Source organism: Podarcis erhardii, assembly GCF_964252035.2.
Source record: "Podarcis erhardii genome assembly, chromosome: Z".
NCBI classification, from domain to species: Eukaryota; Metazoa; Chordata; class Lepidosauria; order Squamata; family Lacertidae; genus Podarcis; species Podarcis erhardii.
Genome location: NC_138504.1, coordinates 22,273,414 through 22,298,599, shown reverse-complemented (window position 1 = coordinate 22,298,599; position 25,186 = coordinate 22,273,414). Strand labels below are relative to the sequence as shown.

At 42.3% G+C, this 25,186-nt stretch overlaps 1 protein-coding gene across 1 annotated transcript in view; it reads right to left on the bottom strand.

The window, feature by feature from the left end:
• The window catches only part of BRWD3 (bromodomain and WD repeat domain containing 3), a 78,796-nt gene that overhangs the window by 7,541 nt on the left and 46,069 nt on the right, over positions 1–25,186 (bottom strand). The window contains exons 20-35 of the mRNA XM_081847848.1: positions 24,025–24,118; positions 21,925–22,074; positions 20,707–20,783; positions 12,378–12,555; positions 11,703–11,819; positions 9,623–9,730; positions 8,737–8,861; positions 8,176–8,258; positions 7,814–7,925; positions 5,678–5,739; positions 5,396–5,551; positions 3,426–3,546; positions 2,841–2,966; positions 2,261–2,396; positions 1,313–1,459; positions 271–423 (exon numbers count right to left, since the gene is read on the bottom strand). Coding sequence (XP_081703974.1) covers positions 271–423; positions 1,313–1,459; positions 2,261–2,396; positions 2,841–2,966; positions 3,426–3,546; positions 5,396–5,551; positions 5,678–5,739; positions 7,814–7,925; positions 8,176–8,258; positions 8,737–8,861; positions 9,623–9,730; positions 11,703–11,819; positions 12,378–12,555; positions 20,707–20,783; positions 21,925–22,074; positions 24,025–24,118 — 1,945 coding nt within the window. The remainder of the gene's footprint in view (positions 1–270; positions 424–1,312; positions 1,460–2,260; positions 2,397–2,840; positions 2,967–3,425; positions 3,547–5,395; positions 5,552–5,677; positions 5,740–7,813; positions 7,926–8,175; positions 8,259–8,736; positions 8,862–9,622; positions 9,731–11,702; positions 11,820–12,377; positions 12,556–20,706; positions 20,784–21,924; positions 22,075–24,024; positions 24,119–25,186) is intronic.

The window sequence follows — 25,186 nt, the reverse complement described above, 5'->3', positions numbered from 1 at the left end:
AGTTGGGTATGTTTAGCCTGGATAAGAGGAAACTGAGAGGATATGATGGCCATCTTCAGATATCTAAAGGATTGTGACATGGAAGCCTGTTTTCTCCTGCTCCAAAGGCTTGGACTCTCACCATGTGCATACTATCATGTAACCTGCATTAGGAAGCCTATCAGGGCAACAGTCTTTAGTAAAGGCCTGTATTTTGGGACTATTATACTTTATTTGCATGTGTCAGGCTGGAGGCTTGCAGTCATAGGCACCACCACCTCTACATCTTACCCTTGATTTCTTATTAGGAGTGTATGCTTTGGAGTTGCAGAATATCAGACGAACATCTTTGTAAAACTCAAGGGGGTTCATGTAATTTCCTACTTCCAAAGTTTCTTTCACAGTGCTGAAGTCCATTGGAGTGTCCACTATATCACGATAATCCTACAAGCAACATTTATATGTGTTAAATGAGTAACATTGCCACATTACAGCGATATGGTTAGTTATTGCACTTATTGAAGAATGGCTGCTTCCAAAGTTATTTCACAAAAACAAGCTATAAAACTTTTAACATTCCACAGACAATAAAACTTAAGGTCTGGATGCACATTCAAAAGGCAGATTGCTTCAAGGCATGCATTCTCAGTGTGATGATTTCTAAGGTGGAACTATTCTGAAGATACTACAAGCAAAGAAATAATCATGGAGTGAATGCATTTGCTGCTAGTCCACCTGCCAAATTTCTCAGTGCTCTACAAGCAGGAAGGGAGAAAAGAGAAATATTGTATGGGGGAGGGGAAAGGAAATATTTTTTACTATGTGGAATGTCCTTATGGGATATTACAGGAACTGATTTTAAAAAACAACAACAACAAAGACTAGAGATTTTAGTGCTAAAACTGGCAAAATTGAATTAGCAAACACAAGTACATCAGAGTTTTCCAAACTTTTCATGCTGGTGACACACATGTTATTATACCTACACACTGCAACCAACACGCTAACGTGTCACGACACACAGTTTGGAAAGCTCTGTAGTACACAGTCATACTTCAAATTAAGGAAGGGGCAGGCCTGTTTATTTTACTGTGCAAGCTGTACAAGCACAGCTTCCAGAAGAAATACAGAATTCAGATCCCAAGAACCTCAGGTTCTTTTCATTTTTGTTTTTTAAAGCAAGCAATCACAGAGTTGGAAGTATGTGAGTAACGCCTAAGAAAACTCTGTGAATGCCGAGAACATTGTGGTGCTATTATGGAAGGTAGGGTTTCAGTGCGTCACACAATTCTTTACTCCTCCTTCCTAAACTAAAGAAATGTAAGCAACTTACAGGGTAAGAGAAGAGATCAACAGGTTGTCGGAATGGCTCAGAATCTTCACGTTCATAGATGAGGCTTAATAACTGTTTGCACTTATCTTTCCAGGCATCAGCACGTGGCTTGGAAGGCTGCTTTTTTATCTGCTGCTTTATCTGAACCTTTTAAAAGGGGAGCAACAGCAACATGTACATTTTATGACAAAATTCTCCTTCCATCTTGTTTAATTTATACTGATTTGGTTCCAATTTGACAGAGGCAGGTGAAAAGTAACTCAGTGATTCATTCTGTGTTGACAGATATATAGTTTTAAACTCTACATATAACTGGCTCTATACAAACTGGCTGAAGAAAGGTGCTGTCAGACACAGGTCAGTACGAAAGACACACAGCTCCATTGTCAGTGAAGTTAACTCTTCATTTAAGGAAAAGAACATGCCTCTCAGCAACATTTCCCAGCAGGTCTTGCCCCTATAGAGCAGTTGCCAGGACTAAAGGTCCCTGCCTTCCACCCTTTCTATGGCTCCTCCTCTCCCAGATGTTTCCCAAGCAGCCTCAAACTATGTCTGCCCACTTCTGGTATCTGTTCTGCCCTCCTCATTCTGCACATTCTTGCAGACCAGGGGAAGGGGAGCTGGTCACAGAAGGAGAGGGAGAGTCCTTTGATTTTTTTCAGCAGATCCTTGACCCCACCACCCGCTTCAGCCTCAGAGTCTGAACCGCTCCCCGTCACCAGTTCTTCCTGCTCGCTCAACTCTGTTGCCCCTTCAGCATTCAACCTTTCCTCCCAGGCTTCTCCCTCTGACCTCCCCTCGGTATCACTTCAATAGTCCCCTGGCTCTGATCCTTCTGAACCCTTGGAGGTTCTGAATAGTCCCCTGGCTCTGATCTGAACCCTTGGAGGTTCTCCATTACTCCTCATCAGCCAGCCAGTCCCTGACAGGTAACTAAGCAGCACTCACAGTTCTTTTCCCAGATGAGGTTCCTGGACCATCCGAATCAGCATATGTTTCTGTCACCTCTTCTTCATTTGCGCTACTCAGGTCTTCGGCTTTCACTTTGTTATACATCTCCAGAATATCTGTGCAACTCTGATCCCTAAAGGGTAATATGATTATCAGCATTGGGGCCAACAGAGAGTCATAGACTGCTGGGACTGTAAAAGGAACATCACCCTTTCCCAGATGGATTACAAATTAAGGGCTGATTTGTGTGTAATTGGCATATCATGATTGCTGAACCCGCATGCCAGATACTATGCAACACCACTTTGAATTTATTAGCAGATGGTCAGATCATGTGGGAAGCAGGGCTTCTTCATGAAAAATTCCCACAGTATATCTCCATGGTGGGCAGGACAAAAGTGAAGGAAGAGGTGATGAGAGAAGAAATTATTTGGTAGCATAAAGAAAGGGATGTGCAAGACAGATGCACACAATGCAACTGCAATAGTTCAGGAAACACGTTGCTGATCAGAGAAGTTTTAGGGAAAGTATTTGGAAACTGTGGAAATGGTAGTTGGCAAGAAAAGTGACAGCTCACCCAATGTAGTGAAGTAAGACATCCGTTACTATTTTGGCTGCTTTAACTATAGGACTATCGGGCTCATTGAAAGTCCTAGCGTTATGTTCAATATATCGTACCTCCCACATTAGTGCTGATATTCTCCTGATAAAGGAAGAGAACAAATTTATAAAATTAATAAAAACAAATTAATAAAAACAAAAAAAAAAATGTGCCATGCTCATTCTGTAACCTAAAATCATTTTTACAAAGCCTGCATGTGCTTTTCATAAACAATAAAGTCTCAATCTGGCAGAAGAGCAAAATACAAGAAGTAGGGAAAACATCAACAATTCTTAAGAGCCAGGAAATGAAATCATGAGTGACTGGGAAACAGGGCAAAAACCACACATCCTGGTCTACATCAGAAATATAGTTAACGGGAGAATCTTAGATGCTGCAAGTAAATTACAACTCTCTTGCAGCATTTTCCTGATTAAGCAGAGCTGGGGAAAAATTCACTAATACTACAGCAGATACAATTTAGCAAAAGTTAGCAACTTTTTTAAAAAAAAGACAAGAGATACTAAAAAATAGACAGTGGAAAGAAATAATCAATCTGACCTGTAAAATCTGTTTTCAAGTCTTCTCCTTATTGTGGTGAGGTCAGTTGGGTAAGCAACAACAGTGCAATATAGAGGATAGGCACTAAGGTCCACTGGGACAGCAAAAGGGTTGGATATATCTTTAAAAAGGTAGCAAAGAAAGCTGATTATAGTCCACAAGCTATGCCGGAAATCAAATGGTGAAACTTAGAAGTATTGTATTGTATTGTATATTATATTATATTATATTATAATTAATGCTTTTAAAAAAAAAACACCTGCCCAATAAGGTAATATGATGAACAGTATAGTACTTAAAATTATTGTCGCCCTAACTATGTCATGGAAAGTTCACCACCTTACAAACTGACAGCAAACTGTGTGCAAGAGCACGAGATGAAACATGTAATGGATGCCCGATTACAATGATACAGTGGTACCTCAGTTTAAGAACAGTCCTGTTTATGAACGATTCAGTTTACGAACTCTGCAAAACCGGAACTAGTGCCTCGGTTTGCAAACTTTACCTTGGTCTAAGAACGGAATCCAAATGGTCGAAGGGCACTGGCAGTGGGAGGCCTCATTAGGGAAAGTGTACCTCGGTTTAAGGACTTCTATAACAGATTAAGTTCATAAACCGAGGTACCACTGTATATAATTAGGAAGAAGTGTCCATGGTTAGGAAGGGAGTGAGCATGGGAAAAGACAGAGACATGCATGTTGGACAGAAAGAATCGGCTAGGGCAGTGAAATGAAAAGTAGGGACCTCAGGGAAGCATGGTAGATGGGGCAGAGGCTAAAGGTAAAGAGAGACCAAAGAAGCAAAAATTGATGTTGGCGGGGGAAGAGAAGAAAAACTCTGCATGGAGCATTAAATAAATTATTATTAATAATTGTTGTTGTTACCGCCATCTGCCCTTCACCAGAAGGCCCCGCAGTGGGTCACAACAATTTAAAATCCACTATTAAAAAATAGCTAAAACTAATTAGTCACAGGAATAGGGTGGGCTCTGAAAACACACATCTTAGGTGTGAAAGGCTAGGGGAGTGTGTCTTCAGCATTTACTGAAAGCTGTACAGTGAGGAAGCCCGAGACTTCTCTGGCTTCTTATACAGCAAAGGGGCCACCACAGAGAATGCCCTGAAAAACAGTATTGCGGTTGCCTAAAGAGAGCCCTGGGAAACAAAGAAGCAGTGGTGCCAAAGTGCATGGGGTTGCGAAGGGGACATGAATTTGAACTAAACAGGTAAGAGAGATCTTCAGACACAAGTTCAGTTTGCTAGTATATCTGTTGCTGCACTTAAAAGCTGTATGCAAAGCAGTCAAACTACAGTGGTACCTCTGGTTAAGAACTTAATTCGTTCTGGAGGTCTGTTCTTAACCTAAAACTGTTCTTAACCTGAGGTACCACTTTAGCTAATGGGGCCTCCCACTGCTGCTGTGCCGCTGCCACACAATTTCTGTTCTCATCCTGAAGCAAAGTTCCTAACCCGAGGTACTATTTCTGGGTTAGCGGAGTCTGTAACCTGAAGCATCTGTAACCTGAAACGTCTGTAACCTGAGGTACCACTGTAGTGTGCGTCTATTGTAAGGTCCTTAATACCAAATAAATGTTTACATACTTTCTTCTGGATTTCTGTTTACCCAAATCCTAGCTTCATATCAGCCACATGCCAGGAATCACTTATCGACATAATTTTTCCACTCCAGCTGGTGATTACAAGAGTTCTGAAACTAAGAATAGTGCCCAGGTTTGCTTTTCCCCGCTCCCAATACCTTGTCCTCTTGTGATATGTCTTTTAGTTTGAAAGCGTGAGGACAAAAACTGTCTTATCATTGACATCTGCAAGCCACTGCAGGAACATTCTTTAACTGAAGAGTGAGATAAGAATGCTTTAAAATAAGTAAATAGATATGCTAAGGGTGTTGCCATCTGTGTTTGTTGGTCCCTGGCATCATCTCCAAGTCTTCTTTTGAGGCCCACATACCTAAGGATAGAAGTTGATCAATACCGCGAAGAACACGCACACATTCTTCATCTCGGGAATGTGATCCCCATTCACCTTCCTGTGGTTTGTACAGCAAAGATGCCAGCTCCTCTGTTGTCACAGGAACACCAGCCCCAACCTCCTCCGGGTAAGCAGCTACAGAAAACCAGGGTCAGGGGGGAGGGAAACAGAGACAGAAAGACATACCCATTAGAGCCTCTGCCACTGTACTTATTCACAAATTACTGATACCCAATGAAGGGGATGGGGGAACATATTTACTTCCTTCTGGAATTGGCTCCATGTCCCAGGGGCTCATCTTTTCTCTTTCATTATTGTCCCAGCTGTTAGAACAAAAAATGTATTTAAAGACTTAAAACATACACAGATCTAGTGCAGAACAGTAGCAGTGGCCAGACAGCAGGGTCTCCAAGACCAATTTCAGTGCCCAGAAATATTCATATGGGTGGAAGCAATCATTCAAGTAACTAGTCTGAAGCTGCTAAGGCATTTATTTCAACATTTATCACACTGTGACTACTTGTGAAGTGACTGAAAGCTGCATCCAACCACGTGTTGCATGCATCATTCAGCCATAAAGAGAATTTAATTCTAAATCAATCACACCATGGTGTGTTATCAAGTGCCGCAACAAGATATAGTCTACATTTTATTTATTTTAAAGCATTGATATAATGATTTTTTGCTTGAGAAGTCTCCAAGTAGTTTTAACAAAAACAAGCAACTGAATACTAAGCCAAGTGAAACAACAAAAAACATTAAAAGTTTTAAATTCATACACATATACAGACCACATCAATAAAAAGTTCTTTTTAAGTACTGTATATAAAAGGTAAAGGACCCCTGACAGTTAAGTCCTGTCGCGAACAGCTCTGGGGTTGCGGTGCTCATCTCGCTTTACTGGCCGAGGGAGCCAACGTTTGTCCGCAGACAGTTTTTCCAGGTCATGTGACCAGCATGACTAAGCCACTTCTGGAGAAACCAGAGCAGCGCACGGAAACAGTTTACCTTCCCGCCAGAGCGGTACCTATTTATCTACAGTGGTACCTCGGGTTAAGAACTTAATTCGTTCTGTAGGTCTGTTCTTAACATGAAACTGTTCTTAATCTGAGGTACCACTTTAGCTAATGGGGCCTCCCGCTGCCGCCACCCCACTGCCACGTGATTTCTGTATTCATCCTGAAGCAAAGTTCTTAACCTGGGGTACTATTTCTGGGTTAGTGGAGTCTATAACCTGAAGGTAACCCAAGGTACCACTGTACTTGCACTTTGACATGCTTTTGAACTGCTAGGTTGGCAGAAGCTGGGACCGAACAACAGGAGCTCACCCTGTCACAGGGATTCGAACTGCCGACCTTCTGATCGGCAAGCCCCAGGCTCAGTGGTTTAGACCACAGCACCACCCGCGTCCCTTTTAAGTATACACACACACAACAGCAGAAGCATAAGACAGTCATTAAATGTCTTGCAAAATAAAGAAGTCCAAAAGTGGATTATATAGGTGCCTCTAAAGCCTAAGGTTAATGGAACCACCACTAAAAAGGCCCCATCTGTGACTGACAAAGTAGAAGCCACTTGGAGAAAATGAGATCACAATGGTTAAGCATGTTAAGAGGGGAGAAGGCCAGAAATTATAAATTACCACCACCCTACATAGTTACAGCATAATGATGTAAGAGGTTGCCTTATACCTGGGCCAGACAGCCCCAGATTGGCCAAAATCATCCCACCTAGAGCAACCCATGGCTTTCATAGGGAAGAGTGCTTAGGCACCAGAGAAGGAGGAGAGGCAGGCAGCCTCTGCCTCACTGGCATACACAGCAAGCAAAAGCTTTGGGCTGTTTATCCCAAGGTGACTCTTTGCACTAATGGAAACTATTTCTGCTCATGGAGTTAATGGAACCCAATTTTGTCAACCCATCTCTACCTCCTGTGCCATATCTTACACTTTCCCAGGTCTCCCAACCCTTAAGAGCAGGTTTTTTGGTGATATGGAAGGCTGTAGGAGGTAGGAGAGATGAGGAAAAAGTAGGTGCCCCACCCTGCGTAAACTGGACACAACCTATTGCTTTTTCGTAAGCACTGTAGCTGACTGCTAAGTAGTTGCTAAGCAGTATAATGCTGCTGGCTCTTTGCTGCTGAGATATAATGTTTTAAACGTCTAGTCTTGTTTTGTTGCTATTAAGTGTGTGTTATGATTTTATTTTGTTAGCTGCCTTGTGGATCCTTATGGTTCAAGAGACAGGTACAGACACTGTATGTACATAATTGTATCAATCAGTGAGCGTGTTTGCTTAATTCACTTAGAAATACAGGCTACAGAACTCAGCTTTTCTTGCAGTGGACTTAAAAAAAATGCATCAAAGTACACACAGCCACACTCATAGTCATTCTTACTGAACACTGTAGCACTGGAAGGAACTATCAGGATAATCGGACTGGAATGGTTGTTGACTCTCTACCGTTCCAAACCACCATGCATCATCTATTATACTGCGGAATCTATCTCCTGCAACAGAAAAAGTTGGAATGAGCCAAGTGATATATGCAGAAAAAGCACAAAAATACTAATAGTGGTGTGCATTTTTTTAGAGTGTTGTTTCTTTTTTCTGTTTTTCTCATTAAAACATATACATTGCATTTAAAACATAGTCATTTACAAAATGTGTAAGATTACATCAAATAACAAACAAAAACTAAAATCAGAAAACATTTCATATGTTCAATATGGAGCTAGCCAATGGTAAGCTAGCACTCACCAATCTGCCAGTTCCTTTCTTTGGCTTCATTGTAAAACTGATGCAGCACAAGGAAATCAATAACATCTGGCATATCATGGTACCTGTGAAACAGAAGTGGAATAGCTCTTCAGAAGGAGGTAGTACAACCACAGATATGGCTTGAAGGTAATTATGATATTGATTCATATGTGTATTAGCAACTTTGTATTAATGTAACATTTTTATATGAAACTGTATTTTTGCAGCATTTTGTTTGTTGCTGCTTCAGTTTTTTGTACATAGCTTAGAGATATTTTTAATATATTAAGCAGTACAGAAATTAAATAATCAATCAAAGAAGCCAGGCTAAATACTGCAGGGTGGTGGCGCACATTTTCCACCTTTTTGATAACATTTAAATCATGTTCTGTGCTTCCCTGCCATGTGATCAGATACACTGCCCGCGTCTTGATGGCACAGGAATGTAATGAGCATGCTTCTTTTCCTAATTATTATTAGGGAGACAAGTTTTTAAATTAGGTGGGGGGGGGGAGAATGTGAGTTGGTGATGGACAAGCACCCATTTAGCCAGCCACTTACTTAATGGAAAATGATTCACCAGTCATTTTGCCTGAGGTTGGATAAAGAAAGGCAAGCTTCAAGCAGCAAAGTGTAGGTGGTCCAACTTCATACTTAATTCCCACAATCTTCACAAATTCTTGTTCCTGTTTGTCAAAACAGCACTGGAGGTCAAAGCTTAGTTGTGCATGTACATTTTCTTTGAAGCACATACATAAAGGGGGTTGTTTTAAACAAGTGTGAATTCCCATGACCATAAAAAACAAGTGCCCCCCCGCCGCCACTTTTCATTCTATCTACATTGACCCATTTTTCATTCTGCATTAACTCATACATTCATGTCCACATTCTCACATGTATATTTATAACCTATCGCCTCCACACATCCATACTCCCTATTACTACTTTGCACGGGAGTTGGAGGGAGGAGGGGAGAAGCTCAAGAATATGATGGCAGGGGAGAAATTCAAGTTCACAAATGCAGATGTGTGGTTTCTGATAATGGCCTCTACATAATGTGAAGTTGAATGTGACCTTCAAGCCAAGTTCCACACTCCTGGATATCTGCTCTCTGCTTGTGACACAGTGTAATCTGCACCAGGTGAGTTAATCAGATAGATGCTTCTGCACAGGATTATTTTGCCTCAAGTCTCCTTAAGTCTCTGTTGTTGGCAGGATGTGTGACTCAGACAGGTAGAGTATATGATTTGCACATGGGAGATCCCAGGTTCAATCTCTGGCATCTCCAGGTAAGGTTGGGAATGATTCCTGCCCCAAAGCTTGGAGAGCTACTGCTGATTTGTGTAAGGCAATAGATTAGTCAATGGTCTAACTTTGTATTAGGCAGGTTCACTGGGTTTATTCAACCCAGTGATAAAAAACAATATAACTCTGAAGCTCCCCTTACCCTGAGTTCTATTTTATTCCATGGTTGTTTCTGCATGTTTACACTGTAGATCTTTGCCTTTCGAACTGCACGCACATAAGCTTCATGCCCTTGCCTGAAATAGATTACCTGAAAGGAAGAAAATTAAATGACACTCTGATTCACAATACACCAAGCCTCAGCTTTCAGAACTTATCCTTAATTTGGAAATAAATATCCCAAAGTAAATAAATAATGCTCCGCTTGCTAGTTCCTAAACATGCATCATTTGTGCATGCCAGGAGACACAAGGGAAAAGAAGAGACCTCAAAGATGCAGAAAGATCAATGTATTAAGGTTCGATGTACGTATTTCAAGAAACAGGACTTTTGATTCTTCGGGGATTGCTAAAACAATCTTCTGTGCTACGTGACAGAGCAGACTTTGCCAACCTGATGTGGAATTTCCAGTAATTTTAAACTTGTCTTATTAAAACAATGTGTATAAAACTGTATTAAAATCTACATAATGAATTTTAAAAGATTTTTAAAATAATTATTCCCAAGAGGCCTGAAGCATTTAATCTGGGGATTATAGGGGCAGAGGTTCCAAAGGAAATAGTTATGTTGTTTATGTTTATGTATGCTCCTACCACAGCCAGAATCTTGTATGTGCAGAAATGGAAAGAAAAAGTCCCAATGAAAGAAGAATGGATTTTAAAGTAATGGACTATGTAGAGATGGCGAAGTTGACAGCAAATACAAGAGATCAAAAAGATGAGAATAAACTATAGCCAAATGAAATCACAAGCAGGATTTGAATAATAGGCAAGGGAAGGAGAATAAATAAACGACTGCAATATAAGTTATAATACAATAGAAAATAAATGGTAGTAGATAAAGGAATACAGCAGGTACATCTTGGAAGGACGGATGGGAAGTCAAAATGTAAGAAATTATTATACTGAAAGTGAATTGAATGTCGAATTTTGTGGGGGGGGGGGCTAATAAAATTATTTTACAAGATATATAATAAAATGAAATAAATTGCATAAAATGATTGCCAAGTACTTGCTGTTATCTTATATAGGCCTGAGCGTAACAGAAAAGTTAAAAAGCGAAGTGGCAAGGAGATGAGACAAAACAAGATGGCTGGCTGAATCTAAGCAGAGAAGTATGAGGAAGACACCTTCCATCAGCCCCAGTGCTTCGTCCTTGTTGGGAGCTGATCGATTGGTCTGACGAGGTTCATGAAGCTCCTTTTGCACGTCAACTTACTACAGCTGAAATAAAGAAGTTCATTGCCGAACTCATTCAAGTTCCACTGTGGCCCTGTCATGCTCAGTCTATGGAGAGGTGTGTGCAACAAGTCACAGAGGCAGCAGGGCTATATCAGAGGCCAAGAAGCAAGTTGGCAGTTGATGTCCAAGAATGAAGCAAAGCAAGACCTGATGAAACTTGTTTAAGTTTCTTATAAACTGATGTCATTCTTTTCTAATGTTGCTTTATGTTGTACACTTAGTAGGATATGTTTTATGCAGAGAATTTAAAGTTTTTATAGCATTACCTGACATTTTCAGAAGGCAAAATTAAAATTAAGTTTGTTTTTCTAAAAGCAGTTTCTGTGCTACTTAATCAAATGTAGATTCACCCAGCTAAATGTTGTCCAATCACAAAAAAATATTAGCAGATTTTAATTCCTCACACCCCAAATTATACAGTGGTAGCTCAGTTTTCAAACATAATCCATTCCGGAAGTCCGTTCGAGTTCCAAAACATTCAAAAACCGAAAACTGAAAGCGGAAGCCTCAAACCCAGCCAGATGGGCAGGGTATAAATAATAATTTATCATCATCATCATCATCATCATCAAAGTGGAAGCCTCAATACAGAAAACTCAAAACAGAAACTGCGTTTCCTGATCGACTTCCAAGGCGCATTCAAAAACCGAGGCATTTACTTCTGGGTTTTCAGCATTTGAGTTCCAAAACGTTTGACTACGGAGGCATTTGAAAACCGAGGTACCACTGTATTTAAGACCCCTCACTGCAGAAATTTGCAAAAATTAGGTTTCACCCCCTAAAATGAAATGCCCTATTCCAGTTAAATAAACAAATAGCTACCTCATCCCCCATTTGTGGAACGAAGGGGGAACGCCGCGGTATGGTATCCAGTATCCAATGTGGAGCAAACCATTCTTCAGTGGGCTCACCATCCATTGAAAGCCGTCCACTAGGTTTCTTAAAACAAAAGCATTACAGAGTTTAAACACAAGTACCGTATTTTTTCGCTCCATAAAACACACTTTTTTCCTCCTAAAAAGTAAGGGGAAGTGTCTGTGCGTCTTATGGAGCGAGTGTGTGGTTGATTGCTGGCTCCCTTTCTGGCCCCATCCCCTTGCCCAGGCCTCCACTGTTGAATGTTCTGCAGATGGAGGCTGTTTCTTTCCCCAGTGACATGTGACTGGCTGATTGGATTATCTGTCTGGAAACTCCAGAAATGGCTCCCTTTCCTTTCCTAAAGAAGCTGCTGAACTGTGAGTTGAACCCCACAAAAACAGGATTTTCCCCCTTTGCAACGTAAGCTCAATAACTTTGAGCTGATCTTCAAAAAAAGGGGCTTTTCCCCTTTGCAAAAGAAGCTGCACAACTTTGAGCTGATCCCCCCCCCAAAAAGGGGCTTTCCCCCTTTCCTCCTCTTAAATCTAGGTGTGTCTTATGGAGCGAAAAATACGGTAACTGGTTTACCTTTCCCAAAAGGGGGGGGGGGTAAAGTTTTACTCAGAAAAGCCTAAAGACCTTTTTCCTTGTCTGTTTGGGTTTTTTGCATTTTTCTTCCTGTCCCTTCATATCTTTCATATTTTCATCTTCAGAACTGCTACACATTTTGCGAGTTGCCTGTCTTGTTTGTCTTTTCGGAGGTTGAAGGTTTATTCCGGCATCTGCAGTCCAGTCAGAATATTCACTGGATGAATCGCTGAAAGATTCACATAACAAAATTCTTAGAAAACCCATTTTGTTCCCAGTGGGACATATTTTCAGGGCCACAAAGGGAAGACCAGAGCTTGCTGGTTGGGGGTGGGGAGGGGGAATTACTGATTATACTGGATGAAAAGCAAAAGGAAATAAAAACCCAGCAACAGCCAAGTTAGGGTTTAGAATATATATAAACTAATACTATATTTCACAAATACCTTTCAAATTAATATATACCTATTTTTATAACCACCAAAATATAAAAGGAAGAAATCGATGTGGCTCTAGGGTATATGAAATCATTTGTAAATGATGAGCTCCATACGAAAACAAACATAAAATCTTTCATTCATGACTAATATCAAAAGTGGTTTTATCAGGAACTCGGTATCATGAATACATTTACACATCTCTACCTGGCAGATCTACTGATATTGAGGCCTATTCAATTTCTCAATAAGAGAAAAAGTAGTGTTTAATGAGTGCTGCCACTCTTCCTTCTCCCAAACCATGGAAGACCCTCAACTCTGTCTGTGCCATGTAGCACTGAGAAGAGAAATGGGGAGGACAGCAAATCCACCTCTACCTAGCAGCGCTACTGCCCATGAGGACTTTGAGCTTCATCAAGATAGAAAGAGGAGATAAACAACACCTGTTGGTTATTGCCACCTCCTTTTTGTTTTTTGCTCTGTTGCTATGGTGGCCAAGCACATAAGTTTTTTGCCGTCGGTACTTGTGGGCAACAATTTATATCAGTCAAGGCAAGAGCCTGCATGGTATGGACAGTGGGGGTCAAAAATGTTAAGCTATTCAAAAGCCACAGAGTGAGTGTCAGTTGGCACATAGTAGGGTCCTCTTTGTGTTACAGGCAGAGAGGAAGTGAATGGGCTGCCATAAATGAAAACTGTAGGTTTAAAGACCTAAGGGAAAACAAAGTTAAATAGATTCCCCTCCTTTAAGGTATTTTAAAAGTTGCTGTTGTTGTTCAGATCAACAAGGTAGACAAACCAGAGCAGAGAGAAATTAGGGAAACCACTTTGTGGAGTGAACAAAAGGTAATATAGTTCTGTTTAGAACAGAGGACTCAGCCGACCCAAACTGGGAAGATCTGGGGAGCAGGATGGCTCCTCCCTCCAGGAAGAGGAGGCAGAAGACTTGAAGGTCCCTGCATATCCAGGTGAGTGGGAGGAACCATCTTATTAACTGAATGTGCTCCAGTCCACTCTGGAAAACAACAGTATCGAATGCTGCTGAGAGTGCAAAGAAAACGAGCAGGATTGCACTCCCCACATCTCCGATAAATGTTATCAAGAAGGATGACCGAGTCCATACGATGACCATGTCTGAATGCATCCAAGTAATTAGCTTCCTTCAAGCATGCCTAAAGCTGGACTGCAACCACCTTCTGAAGCACCTTGCCAAGTAAGGGGATATTTGTCACTGGGTGAAAACTGTTTAACACTTCTAGGTCCTGTGAGGTCTACCCCCCACCCTCCATTTACTTTTTACTGTATTTTCATACTACAACCAAAACAACAACAATATTGACAAGGCACAATATAGATAATGTTTACAGCTATGTTGAGTATATGATGGAGAAGTTGTCAGTTTGGAAATGAAGATAAGATTTACCATTACAGCATAAAAGGAAGGAGATTACAACTGTGCCACTGATTAATAGTAAGTACATTTATTCTGAGACAGTGTGGTGAATGTTATTTGGTTGTTTTATTTATTTGTTAAATTATGTTATTTATAGTATAGAACTATACTTATTTATAGTATAGTTTTCAATAGTTATTTATAGTATAGAGTGTTATTTATTTCTTAAATTTATTAAATGTAAGTATTCCATGTTACCTGACCCAATGGGGGTTATAACAAGTGTTCATTGGTGTGAATATATGCTATAAATGGCCACCAAACTATTTCAAATCCCCCCCCCCTTTGAAAGGACCTTAATCACCCAGCTGTGGTATGCTAGATATTCTGAAAGTGCTACACCCCATATTCTATCAAGCCAACCCTTCATGGTGAATCCTCTTGATTTCCAGTGCCTCTCTATTTCTAAGTTGGCCACTGCTAGTAATAGAGTTATTAATTTTGGATGTAATATATGAGGACCTTTTGAAAGTGGAATCATTAAAAAGGGCCAAAGAAGGGTCAGGCGTTTTCTGTTTCATAATATTCATAACACTGGGCAACAATTTTTTACTTTTTGAATGTTGTCTAGATTTCTACAACTGATTTAGGGTATTTTTGCACTGCTGAATCAGGAAATGGCATCCATTTCTCTGCATCAGGTCAGGTTTACTGTAAACTGAATGGTGGGCACTGATAAAGGTAAGTACACGTAAATTGCATGTTGCTTCACCATTTTTCAAACTTCAGGGCTTGAACTTCCATTTCTTGGAACTCCTGGAATGCTCAGCGGCAGGGAGGTCTCTCTTCAGAGTCCAACAAGAGTCAGCCATCATGACTGCGTCCCAGCGACCCTGATACCTGGTCTCCATCTCTTTCATGTCCTGATGGAATCTCTCCCCCTGCTCGTCACTCATTGAACCCAGGTTCTCAGGAAACCGGTCCATATGTGAAAATAGGTAGTGCATCTTGTTGCAGCCCAGGTTTCTAAAAGCAGTCAGCATGTTGTTGACAAGTTCTACGTAGTTTCTGGCCTTATTGTTGCCAAGAAAGTTCTTCACTACCAGAACAAATGCCTTCCATGCTTCCAGTTCTACTTCGTTCATTGACTTTCCGAACTCTGGATCTCTGATGAGCTAATGGATCTGAGGACCATCAAAGATGCCAGCTTTCAACTTCTCCATGGTCAATCCTGGAAAAGCCTGGCACAAATAAGTGAAGCAGTCACCATCCTTGTCCAGAGCCTTGGTGAACTGCTTGATTAAGCCGAGCTTGATGTGCAGCGGTGGGAAGAGTATTCTGTCTCTGTCCACCAGAGGGTCGTTGATGACGTTCGTTTTTTTGCAAGGCATCAATTCCTCCAGCACAGGCCAGTCCTTCTTCATGTAATGCTGAGCACGGTCCCTACTATCCCACATGCACAGAAAACATGGGTACTTGCTGAAGCCAGACTGTTGTCCCAACAAAATTTTCACCATCTTCAGGTCAACACAAATAAACCACTTATGCTGATCATAACCAATTTTCTCCAGCACATACTTCACCGCTTCATAGTTCTCCTTCAGTGTACTCGAATGAGCCAGGGGTATAGAGGCAAACTGGTTGCCGTTGTGTAGCAGAACACATTTCAGTGATCGCTTGCTGCTGTCAATGAACAGTCTCCAATCTTTGGGTTCGGACTGTGGCACTGCAAGCTTGAGCAGAAGCTGCGCAATATCTGCACAGTACACCAAGTCCTTCTCTTCCGAGAAAAAACGGAGGTACTCTTGATGCCTGTTGCGGAAGAAGCTGTTGCGAGCACTGTCAGAGAGGAGGTTTTTTTCCTTCAATCTGGATGCCAACAGTTTGGCAGAGTCCTTTGACAAGCTGGGAAAATGGATGTGGAGCATCATCTTCAAGAACCACTTCTTCTTCTTCATGTCCTTCAACACTGGAGGCATCTTCGTCACTAATGTCAGGAAGTTCTCTGAAGATAGGCACTGGAATTTCATCACAATGAGCTACAGGATGACGTGCTGATTGAAGATCAGGATACTTTGTGGGGCGGCTGCCCCATTAACTTAGTTTTGATCCCCCAACTTTATGCTTTGCCGCACCAATTTATGGAAGATTTCGAGGTTTTATGACTTCAAACTGATCCCTTTTCGACATAATCACCCAGAACTATCGGACCTGAATACTTCTTGTCATTAAAATAATCATTTCCAATCAAAACAATTATTCGACATGGCATTTTACCCCCACCAACTTCTTCTAAAATGCTCCACACAAGTGTACATGTGAACAAACACGTAAAAAAGGACATGTGGCCATAACTCAAAAACTTGACCTGATTGAGCAAAACCAATGTGATTTTTGGATTCAGCGCATCAGATTCATCCTAAATCAACTGAAAAAATGCAGAAAACAAATTTGTTGTTGACCAGTGTAATAAATAGATATTTTATCGAATACAGTGATCCAAAAATCTTGCACAAAACAACACTCTCACCACAACCCATCCAACATTCTGGAGATTGATTCTATTCAATTTAACTGGGGTCCAATGCCATCTATGTATTGTTTTGAAGGTGGGTTCTTGAATTCTGCAGACATGGTTTTAAAAGGTAATCTAACCCATTTAGAATTCTATACTTCATCCTGTAACTCCAGTCCCATGTCAGTCCCAGACACTCCTTTCAAACATAACATGTTACCAGTCCATTCCAAAAGAAGTGCCTTATAAATACAAGATGTCACCACTTCTGAATTAGTGACCCCCTGTAAACCCTGTTATTTTCAGGCCATGTGAATGAGTCCCTAATTCAGACCTAAACTGCTGCTGAGCAAAAGCAAAAGATATGGCTCTTCATCATAAGACACCAAAGCCATTTACAGAATAAAATATTTGAAACCTATTAGGACAGATATCATCCAAAAGTTGATACAGTTCCTCTTTTCTTAGTACAGTAGTTTATTATTTTTATACGTATTGCATATTCTATACTCTTGCTCCCCCTACTGGCAAATTGATAGTATATTTCTATATCTTTTAAAGTTTTCATGCTCCAATATAGGTAGGTGTTAAAGGAAAACTGTAAAATGCCAATGATTTTGTCCAGCTTCCCCTGGACCTGCATGGTTGCTTTAAGAAAGGCATTATTTAGACCTGTAATTGTCATCTTATTAAGGTTTTGAAAAGGTAGTACTCTTAATCCAGAAGGGTCTATGCAAAGTTCTGCATCAACCCATGGAATAAACCAATCTCTGACCTGGTAGATGTTTCCAAGACTACATTTATCTAGCTATCTCTGCTGCCATCCTATACAAGTAGGAGCTTGCGTAGGATAGCAGCAGGGAGGTTTTCCTAAGGAAGGGGTGCACCACTGCCTCCTTCAAGGCAGATGGCACCTCCCTACTCTCCAATGAAGCATTAATCACTACAGGGATCCATCCAATCTCCTAGAGCTAGTTTTAAGAAGCCAATATGAGAAAGTGTCAAAGAGGCAAGTGGTTGGTGGCAGTTCTTTAAGCAGCTTGTCCATATCCCCAGGATGCAATAATCTAAACCAATCCAGTATAGATGGAACAGATGTTGCTCTATAAACTTCCATTGGACTTGGCATCCAAGTCTGTCTGAACCTGAACAATTTTGTCTCTGAAGTATCTTTGCAAAGTTGTTATAGCACACCTCTGAAGGCGTCAGAGCATCCGTTATTGGCCAGATCATAAAATCCCATTCACTATTCTGAAAAGTTCTGCCAGACAGCTAATTGAGGGTGCAATGGTGGCAAACAAGTAGGCTTTGTTTGCTCCCACCACTGCTACGTGGTAGGCATGATGGTGCTTCCTCACGCATGTTTAGTCAAGTTTGCACCAAATCAAACATCAACTGTACTGTAGTCTCTACCCCTCCTATTTCACCCCACACAAATCACTGGAATACTGAGGCGATCTATGTGCTTGACAGTGAGGGCACTGCTCTGCTGTCATTTATGCTATGGTTGTTTAGGCATGTTACAGCAAACCAGCTTGTCTAATAAGGTAAAGGTAAAGGACCCCTGGAGGGACGCGGGTGGTGCTGTAGGTTAAACCACAGAGCCTAGGACTTGCTGATCGAAAGGTTGCGGTTCGAATCCCCGCTCCGGGGTGAGCTCCCGTCGTTCGGTCCCAGCTCCTGCCCACCTAGCAGTTCAAAAGCACCCCTAAGTGCAAGTAGATAAATAGGGACCGCTTTCTAGCGGGAAGGTAAACGGCGTTTCTGTGTGCGGCGCTGGTGCTGGCTCGCCAGATGAAGCTTCGTCACGCTGGCCACGTAACCCGGAAGTGTCTTCGGACAGCGCCGGCTCCCGGCCTCTTGAGCGAGATGAGCGCGCAACCCTAGAGTCGGTCACGACTGGCCCTGACGGGCAGGGGTACATTTACCTTTTTAAAGGACCCCTGACAGTTAACTAAAGTCACAAACGACTCTGGGGTTGTGGTGCTCATCTTGCTTTACAGGCCAAGGGAGCTGGCATTTGTCCGCTCCGCAGTGTTTTTCCGGGTCAAGTGGTCAGCATGACTAAGCCACTTCTTGTGCATCAGAACACCGGAACCAGAGCAGTGCACAGAAATACTGTTTACCTTCCCGCTGGAGCAGTACCTATTTATCTACTTGCACTTTTAGGCGTACTTTCGAACTGCTAGGTTGGCAGGAGCTGGGACCGAACAACAGGAGCTCACCCCATCGTGGGGATTCAAACCGCCGACCTTCTGATCGGCAAGCTCAAGAGGCTCAGTGGTTTGAGTTATTTTTGGGGGGTTATGAACGTTTTTAACCCAGAAGTGAGTGTTCTGAGCTCTCTGAAGCCTCGCCGCTGCCTGGAGCCAAGCCCGGACATCCGCAGGGCCTACGGGGGCTCCACGAGCCAGGCCCCAACATCTGAGGGACCTACGGAAGCTCCACAATCAGCCTCCAGCCGCAGGAGCTCTCTAATGACTCCACAAATGGCCAGAGCCAGGCCCCGACATCCGCAGGATGCCCAGCAGGTCACGTCCCAGCCCCAAAGTTAGGTAAGGAACACTTACCTAACAAAGACCAAAAGCAGTGAAGCTGGACCAAAAAGCCCTTTACCAACCCTTGCCCCACCGCCAGCTGTAGCAAGATGGGAGGCATCTAGCCAGGTAAGCCCACCTACCCTGTGGGGGGGGGGAGTATAAAATTCTGGGTTTCTGCAAGGGATTTTGGGATTTGTTTATGTGAGTCTGCTCTGTGCCTTTGTCTCTGCTTTGCATAGGGCTAGGAGATATATTGATAATATTGTCCAATACCAGTTTCCAGACCACAATGCAATGACCATTTAAAAATAATTGACAATACATGGCAAATCAATGTGTGTGTGTGTGTGTGTGTGTGTGTCCGCGCACACACACACACGAGCGCATGCACAGACATAACATGTGTTTGCCTGGTAGCAGTTGGCAGAAAGCTCAGTTTCATGAAGCCACTGCCAATGCTGAGTCACTGACTTCCCTCCCAGATGTCGCAAAAGAAAAAAACCAAGCATATTGGCCTATGTCGTTCACACCTCTTTCCTCCCTTGCTCCTGTGTGTGTGTGTGTGTGTGTGTCTGACTTACCACACATCCAATCTTTACACTCCCCACCCACCCAATTTCCATGCTCTTTTGCCCAGCCGCATGCCCAATCTTCACTCCCCCCACCAGCAGCTATCTCCAAAGACTGAGCCTTCACCCACCCTGCATAGTTCCATGTTTCAGACACTGTGATATATCACTAAATCACAATGTTTAGCTGGTGATATATCATGATGTTGAAAACCAGATATCACCTGGCCCTACATAAGTACCTGAGTAACTTCTCCCCCTTGGTTCAAGCAAGCATACTGTGTCTTGTCCTATTTGAACCTGGGCTATGCTTTACAAGTTGTAAGCCAGAAATAAGCCAAGGTTTATTACTGGTTTGTTTCTGGCTTACTGCTTAGTTTGCATGAAACACATAAACCACACTTTACATTCATACAATATGACAAAGCATACTTGACTCATTAGAGCCGAGGTGGGGGTGGGGAGAATTGGGAGAAACTATTGTAATTAAAAACATGGTTTAAAATGTGCAGTTGAGGCTTTACTATAGAGACGTGTCACTCTAGACGCACATGTGTTTAATTCTGGGGGCCATCAAATATGTTATATGAATTTATAAGTTATTTACTTTTTTCCTTTACATTTTTTACAGCTTGGCTGTTGATCTGCTGTGATTATCTTGTTCAGACTCTGCAGAGGATGAGACTAACAAGGGGAAGCAGGTAAACTGAAAGGAAGAAGTTAGCACTCACAAGTTTATTTGCTATCAGTTTAGCAGCTAAAATCTGCACTAATTTCTGTTACTTGTACAAAATTCTTGTGTTGAGCAGCAAAATGTTCCTATGTAGAGCTGTGCACATCGTGCCCTCCCCACATTAGGTGGCCTTGTATCAAGCAGCACATTCATTGTGAAATATTCCCCTTTAAAACAGAGTAAGAGAAATTACCTAGAGCTGCTTTCACTTTGCCATGCAGTGACATTGTCATCCACAGACGCATCACTTGTGCCACCTGTGTCATCTTCCTGAGAGGGGAAGAAAAGAGAAAGCTTTGTCCATTTGCTCTATCACTTTGCTACAGTCACAAATTTGCTAGCAGAAAGATGAGTTCCCTCTCATATTGCACACCTCCTGTTACGTGTAGGTCTAAAAGACACTGTCAATAACTAAACGGGGAAGGGCTGCAGCTCAGTGGTAAAGCATTGTTTTGAATGCAGAAAGTCCCAACATCTTCAGGTAGGGCTGAGAGAGACTCCTGTCTGAAATCCTGGAGAGCTGCTGTTGCCAGTCAGTGTAGGCAACACTGAGCTAGATGGACCGATGGTCTCACTTAGTATACAGCAGCTTCTTATCTTCTCAAACTGACTCAAAGGAGTGCAAAGAAAGCACCTGTGTCCGTCTTTTGTCACAAACTGTAAAATCCAAAGCTGAGCATTAAGCAAAGGTTTAGTAACTGCTCTTGACATTAGATACAGCGGGCGAACAGAAAACTGCAAGGGAAAACATCTTCCATGAACATCAAAGCTGCCATTACAGCATTCCAGAACTAGCAAAGTGCCAGACTCATAACAGCAGTCCTGTTAAGGGCAAACAGCGAGCATTTCTCCCTCCAGAATGTTTGCAGACCTGCAGATTGGACTCAAATAGCAGTAAGGGGAGATAGCTGAATTAATAATTATACTTAGCATCTGTAAGCATCTTATAGATGTGTTATAAGGATTACAATTAGATAATGCAAGAGAAGAGCTGTAATTCTTACAGCAACCCTATGAGGTCATACTATCACCCATATTCTCAGACAAGCATGCTTTGCATAAAGCCACCCAGTAAGTTCATGATAAAGGCAAGATTTGAATTGGGGGTTCCTGTTTCATAGCATCTTAGCCACTACGCTACACAAACTCCCAACCATAACAATTTGAGGGTGATCTAAATAGCTGGTAGGGGTTTTCGTACTGGCAAAACCAACCTGTTCACAGATCACTGCCAGCTCCTAATTGTCCAACTGAATTTGTCTTGAACTCATTTACCAGTCTTACTTCTGCTAATTGTGACAAAACTCTAACTCCAACATTTTGATCATATTTGGTAATGGTTTAAAGTCCACTTTTTATTTTAATGCTTTCCCCCACTAACACAATTTAATATAATAACCAGACACCTGACCTCAGAAGAGCTTTCAGAGTCTTCCTGAGTATGTGAGCTTCTTCGTACACCTTGTGAATGATGATCAAAGGTGGAGCGTGTTTGGTAAGCATGCTGACGTTTGCGTTGGTTTCTTCGCAAAGATCGCCCACTGCCGGGTTGATAATCACACTTTCACAGTACCAGGGAAGAACAGAACACAGAATTTGAGATTACAGAGGAAAGTTTGCAGCATCGAACATCAAGATCGACCAAATCTATGCAATAATGTAGGGCTGGCTCATGCCTGTAATGCTGAACTATGGCTCTCTAACAGGTGAGCATTTTTATTCAAAACCTTGGTTGAAGTATTTGAAACATCCATTTTAGCCAGTAAAAGGGTCTGTTTCATTATTCCAGCCTTAAATATTCATTGTGTAGATAAAGTTCTTTTCCTCACTGTACCCAAACCCCCAAGTGTTTCGGGAGCATACTGCAGTATAAGCTATAATAAACCCACAACCAATGCAAATTAAACAACTGAGCTAAAAGCAGAAGTAGGGAACCTGTGGCCCTCCAAATGTCAGACTCCAACTCCCATCAGAGGCCAGAGGTGATGGGATATTTATTGGCAGGGAGGCCGTGAGTAGCACAGTGAACAGGACACCATCAGAATCCTTAACCTGCCTCATGTGTTCAACACAAGTTACAAACACTTTAGATCTGTACTTAGGCGGGGGTGGGGTGGGGAACAAGAAACTTGGGGGAGAGAGACTGAATTCTTATAAACTATACAGTGGCACCTTGGTAGTCGAACAGCTTGGGTCCTGAACAAATCGGCTCCTGAACGCCGCAAACCTGGAAGCGAGTGTTCTGGTTTGCGAACATTTTTCGGAAAATGAGCAGCTTCCGATTGAGTGCAGGAAACTTGCCTTAGTTTTTGAACCAAGCCGAGCCTTGGTTTTTGAACCGTTTCGGGAGTCAAATGGACTCCTGGAACAGATTAAATTCGAGAACCAAGATACCACTGTACATGGGAGGGAAATCTGGTCTGATGTTGCCCTGAACACTTAGACAGGCAAAGATTGGGGGGGGGGACACAACTCTGCCCCTACTGGCCCAAACTGTGGGTGAATGAGATTATATTTAAAACTGGTCTGATGTTTAACAGCAGTATCTTCAGGCTTGAGAGCTGGCTGACAGGACACTGGTTCCCCAGTTGGAGGAGGAAGAGCCAGCATGCAGCAATCAACAATTAAGCATTCAACACCCTCTGTATCTGCCCTGTCTCATGCCTTACACTATACCTCCCACTACCTGCAACCACTATAATTGGAGCCTCCTTGCTCTCCCTACCTAATCCCTTACTCTCAAAAAGGTAAAGGACCCCTGACAGTTAAGTCCAGTCGTGAACGACTCTGGGGTTGCGGTGCTCATCTCGCTTTTCTGGCCAAGGGAGCCGACATTTGTCTGCAGATCATGTGGCCAGCATGACTAAGCCACTTCTGGCAAAACCAGAGCAGCACACGGAAACGCCATTTACCTTCCCGCCAGAGCGGTACCTATTTATCCACTTGCACTTTGATGTGCTTTTGAACTGCTAGGTTGGCAGGAGCTGGGACTGAGCAACGGGACCTCACCCCGTCGCAGGGATTCAAACTGCCAACCTTCTGATCAGGAAGCCCTAGGCTCAGTTGTTTAGACCACAGCACCACCCACGTCTCCAATCCCTTACTCTTACTCCCAATTTATTAATGTATATGAATATACATGGAGTTTATCCATTTATCTGTGTAGTCTGAGGACATGAACCCACTTGCATCATTCTTCCTAAGATGAGGAGGCCCAAATGAGATACCCTCCAGTTCCCTGGCTCTCTACTTAGAAGTCAAGTTTAAAGCTACGCAAAGCTTATTCATCATATTATGCACCACCAGCCTCATTCCCCTGCAATTTATGTGGAACTTTGCTCTTTTGCACAAGCTTGGATACTCCCTAAAAAATCCTGGATGCCTGTGGTATTTCAGCCCTTCTTCCCAATAGCACTGCCCACCAAAGCATTAAGATCCTATATCTGTGCTTGGCTAGCTAGCTCTTAGCATGGAATACACAGGATTTCTGAAAACAAGCAAAATTTCTCACCCTTTGTAAAGTATGGGAAGGCTTTCTCTTCTTTTCAAGAGTATACAGATGAATTTCTAATTCGCCTTTTGCAGCTCGGCATTCTTCTTGAACTCTTAAGAAGATGGTAAGTTTGGGTTAATCTTTGAACCTTTAAACATGTTCTTAGATTTTCATCACCCTGGCTTCCAAGCTTTTTTTTTTTGCTGGGGGGGTTCAGAATTTTCCCCATCTATTGAAGCTAGTGTACTTCAATCTAGAATTCTATATGCACTCCTTCTATGTGTTCATTTCAACAGAGAGATTAGATCTGCATGCACAAAAGAAAGACGCAACAGCCACCACTTAATTGAACGGGGAAACTGTTCTGGATGAGAAAATTTGATGCACAAACTGGAGCTTGCTCAGCCAGGATAGTTGGTGGATAAGTGTGGTCTTTATTTTGCATTTAAAGAACAGGCGTCAGTGCAGGGTGGCTAAAAATGTAATCCTGTGCAATTTCCTGTGGCAGGCCACAGTGAGCACAGCAGAGTTTATTCCTAAGTTCACATGTATAAGATTTCATGCGCAAAGCTACCATTTCTCAAAACTGCAAATTTAATGGGATAAGAGAAAAATATTATGCTTTTAGGACTTTTTGAGCAAATCAAATGGTCTTTGATTAGAGCAGTTGTGGGAAACCTTTCCCAATTGGTGAGCTGGATCCTGAGCTCCCCCACCCGGGGAAGGCCACTTTGACAGGTGAGGAGGACTGCCCACCTATCAATCACCTGCCATCAGCATGACACCAAGCAGTCAATTTTTTCCTTTGTAGCACAAACTGAGCTCAAGCTGTGCTGCAAGGAAAAATCCAATCCAAAGTTACCACTGGTAAGCTGATAAGGCACTGTTCAAGCCTGGCTTTTGGCTGATTCCAACCAGTTTGCTGTTACTCTCAAACAGCTGATCTGCAGCGGCAGCAAGTCTCCCTTGCGAAAGAATAAGCAGGAGTGCACTTTAAGGCTCCAAATTGTTCACTGGCAGCTACATCACAAATGACGTCAGGTGTGGGGCAAGTGGGTGTGGTCTTGGAAAATGGCTTTGTGGGCCAAACAGGGACTTGTACTAGGTCTAATCAGGCCTGTGGGCTAGAGGTTCTTCATTTCCAGATTAGAGGGATCCTTACAGCAGTGTCTCTAGGAAG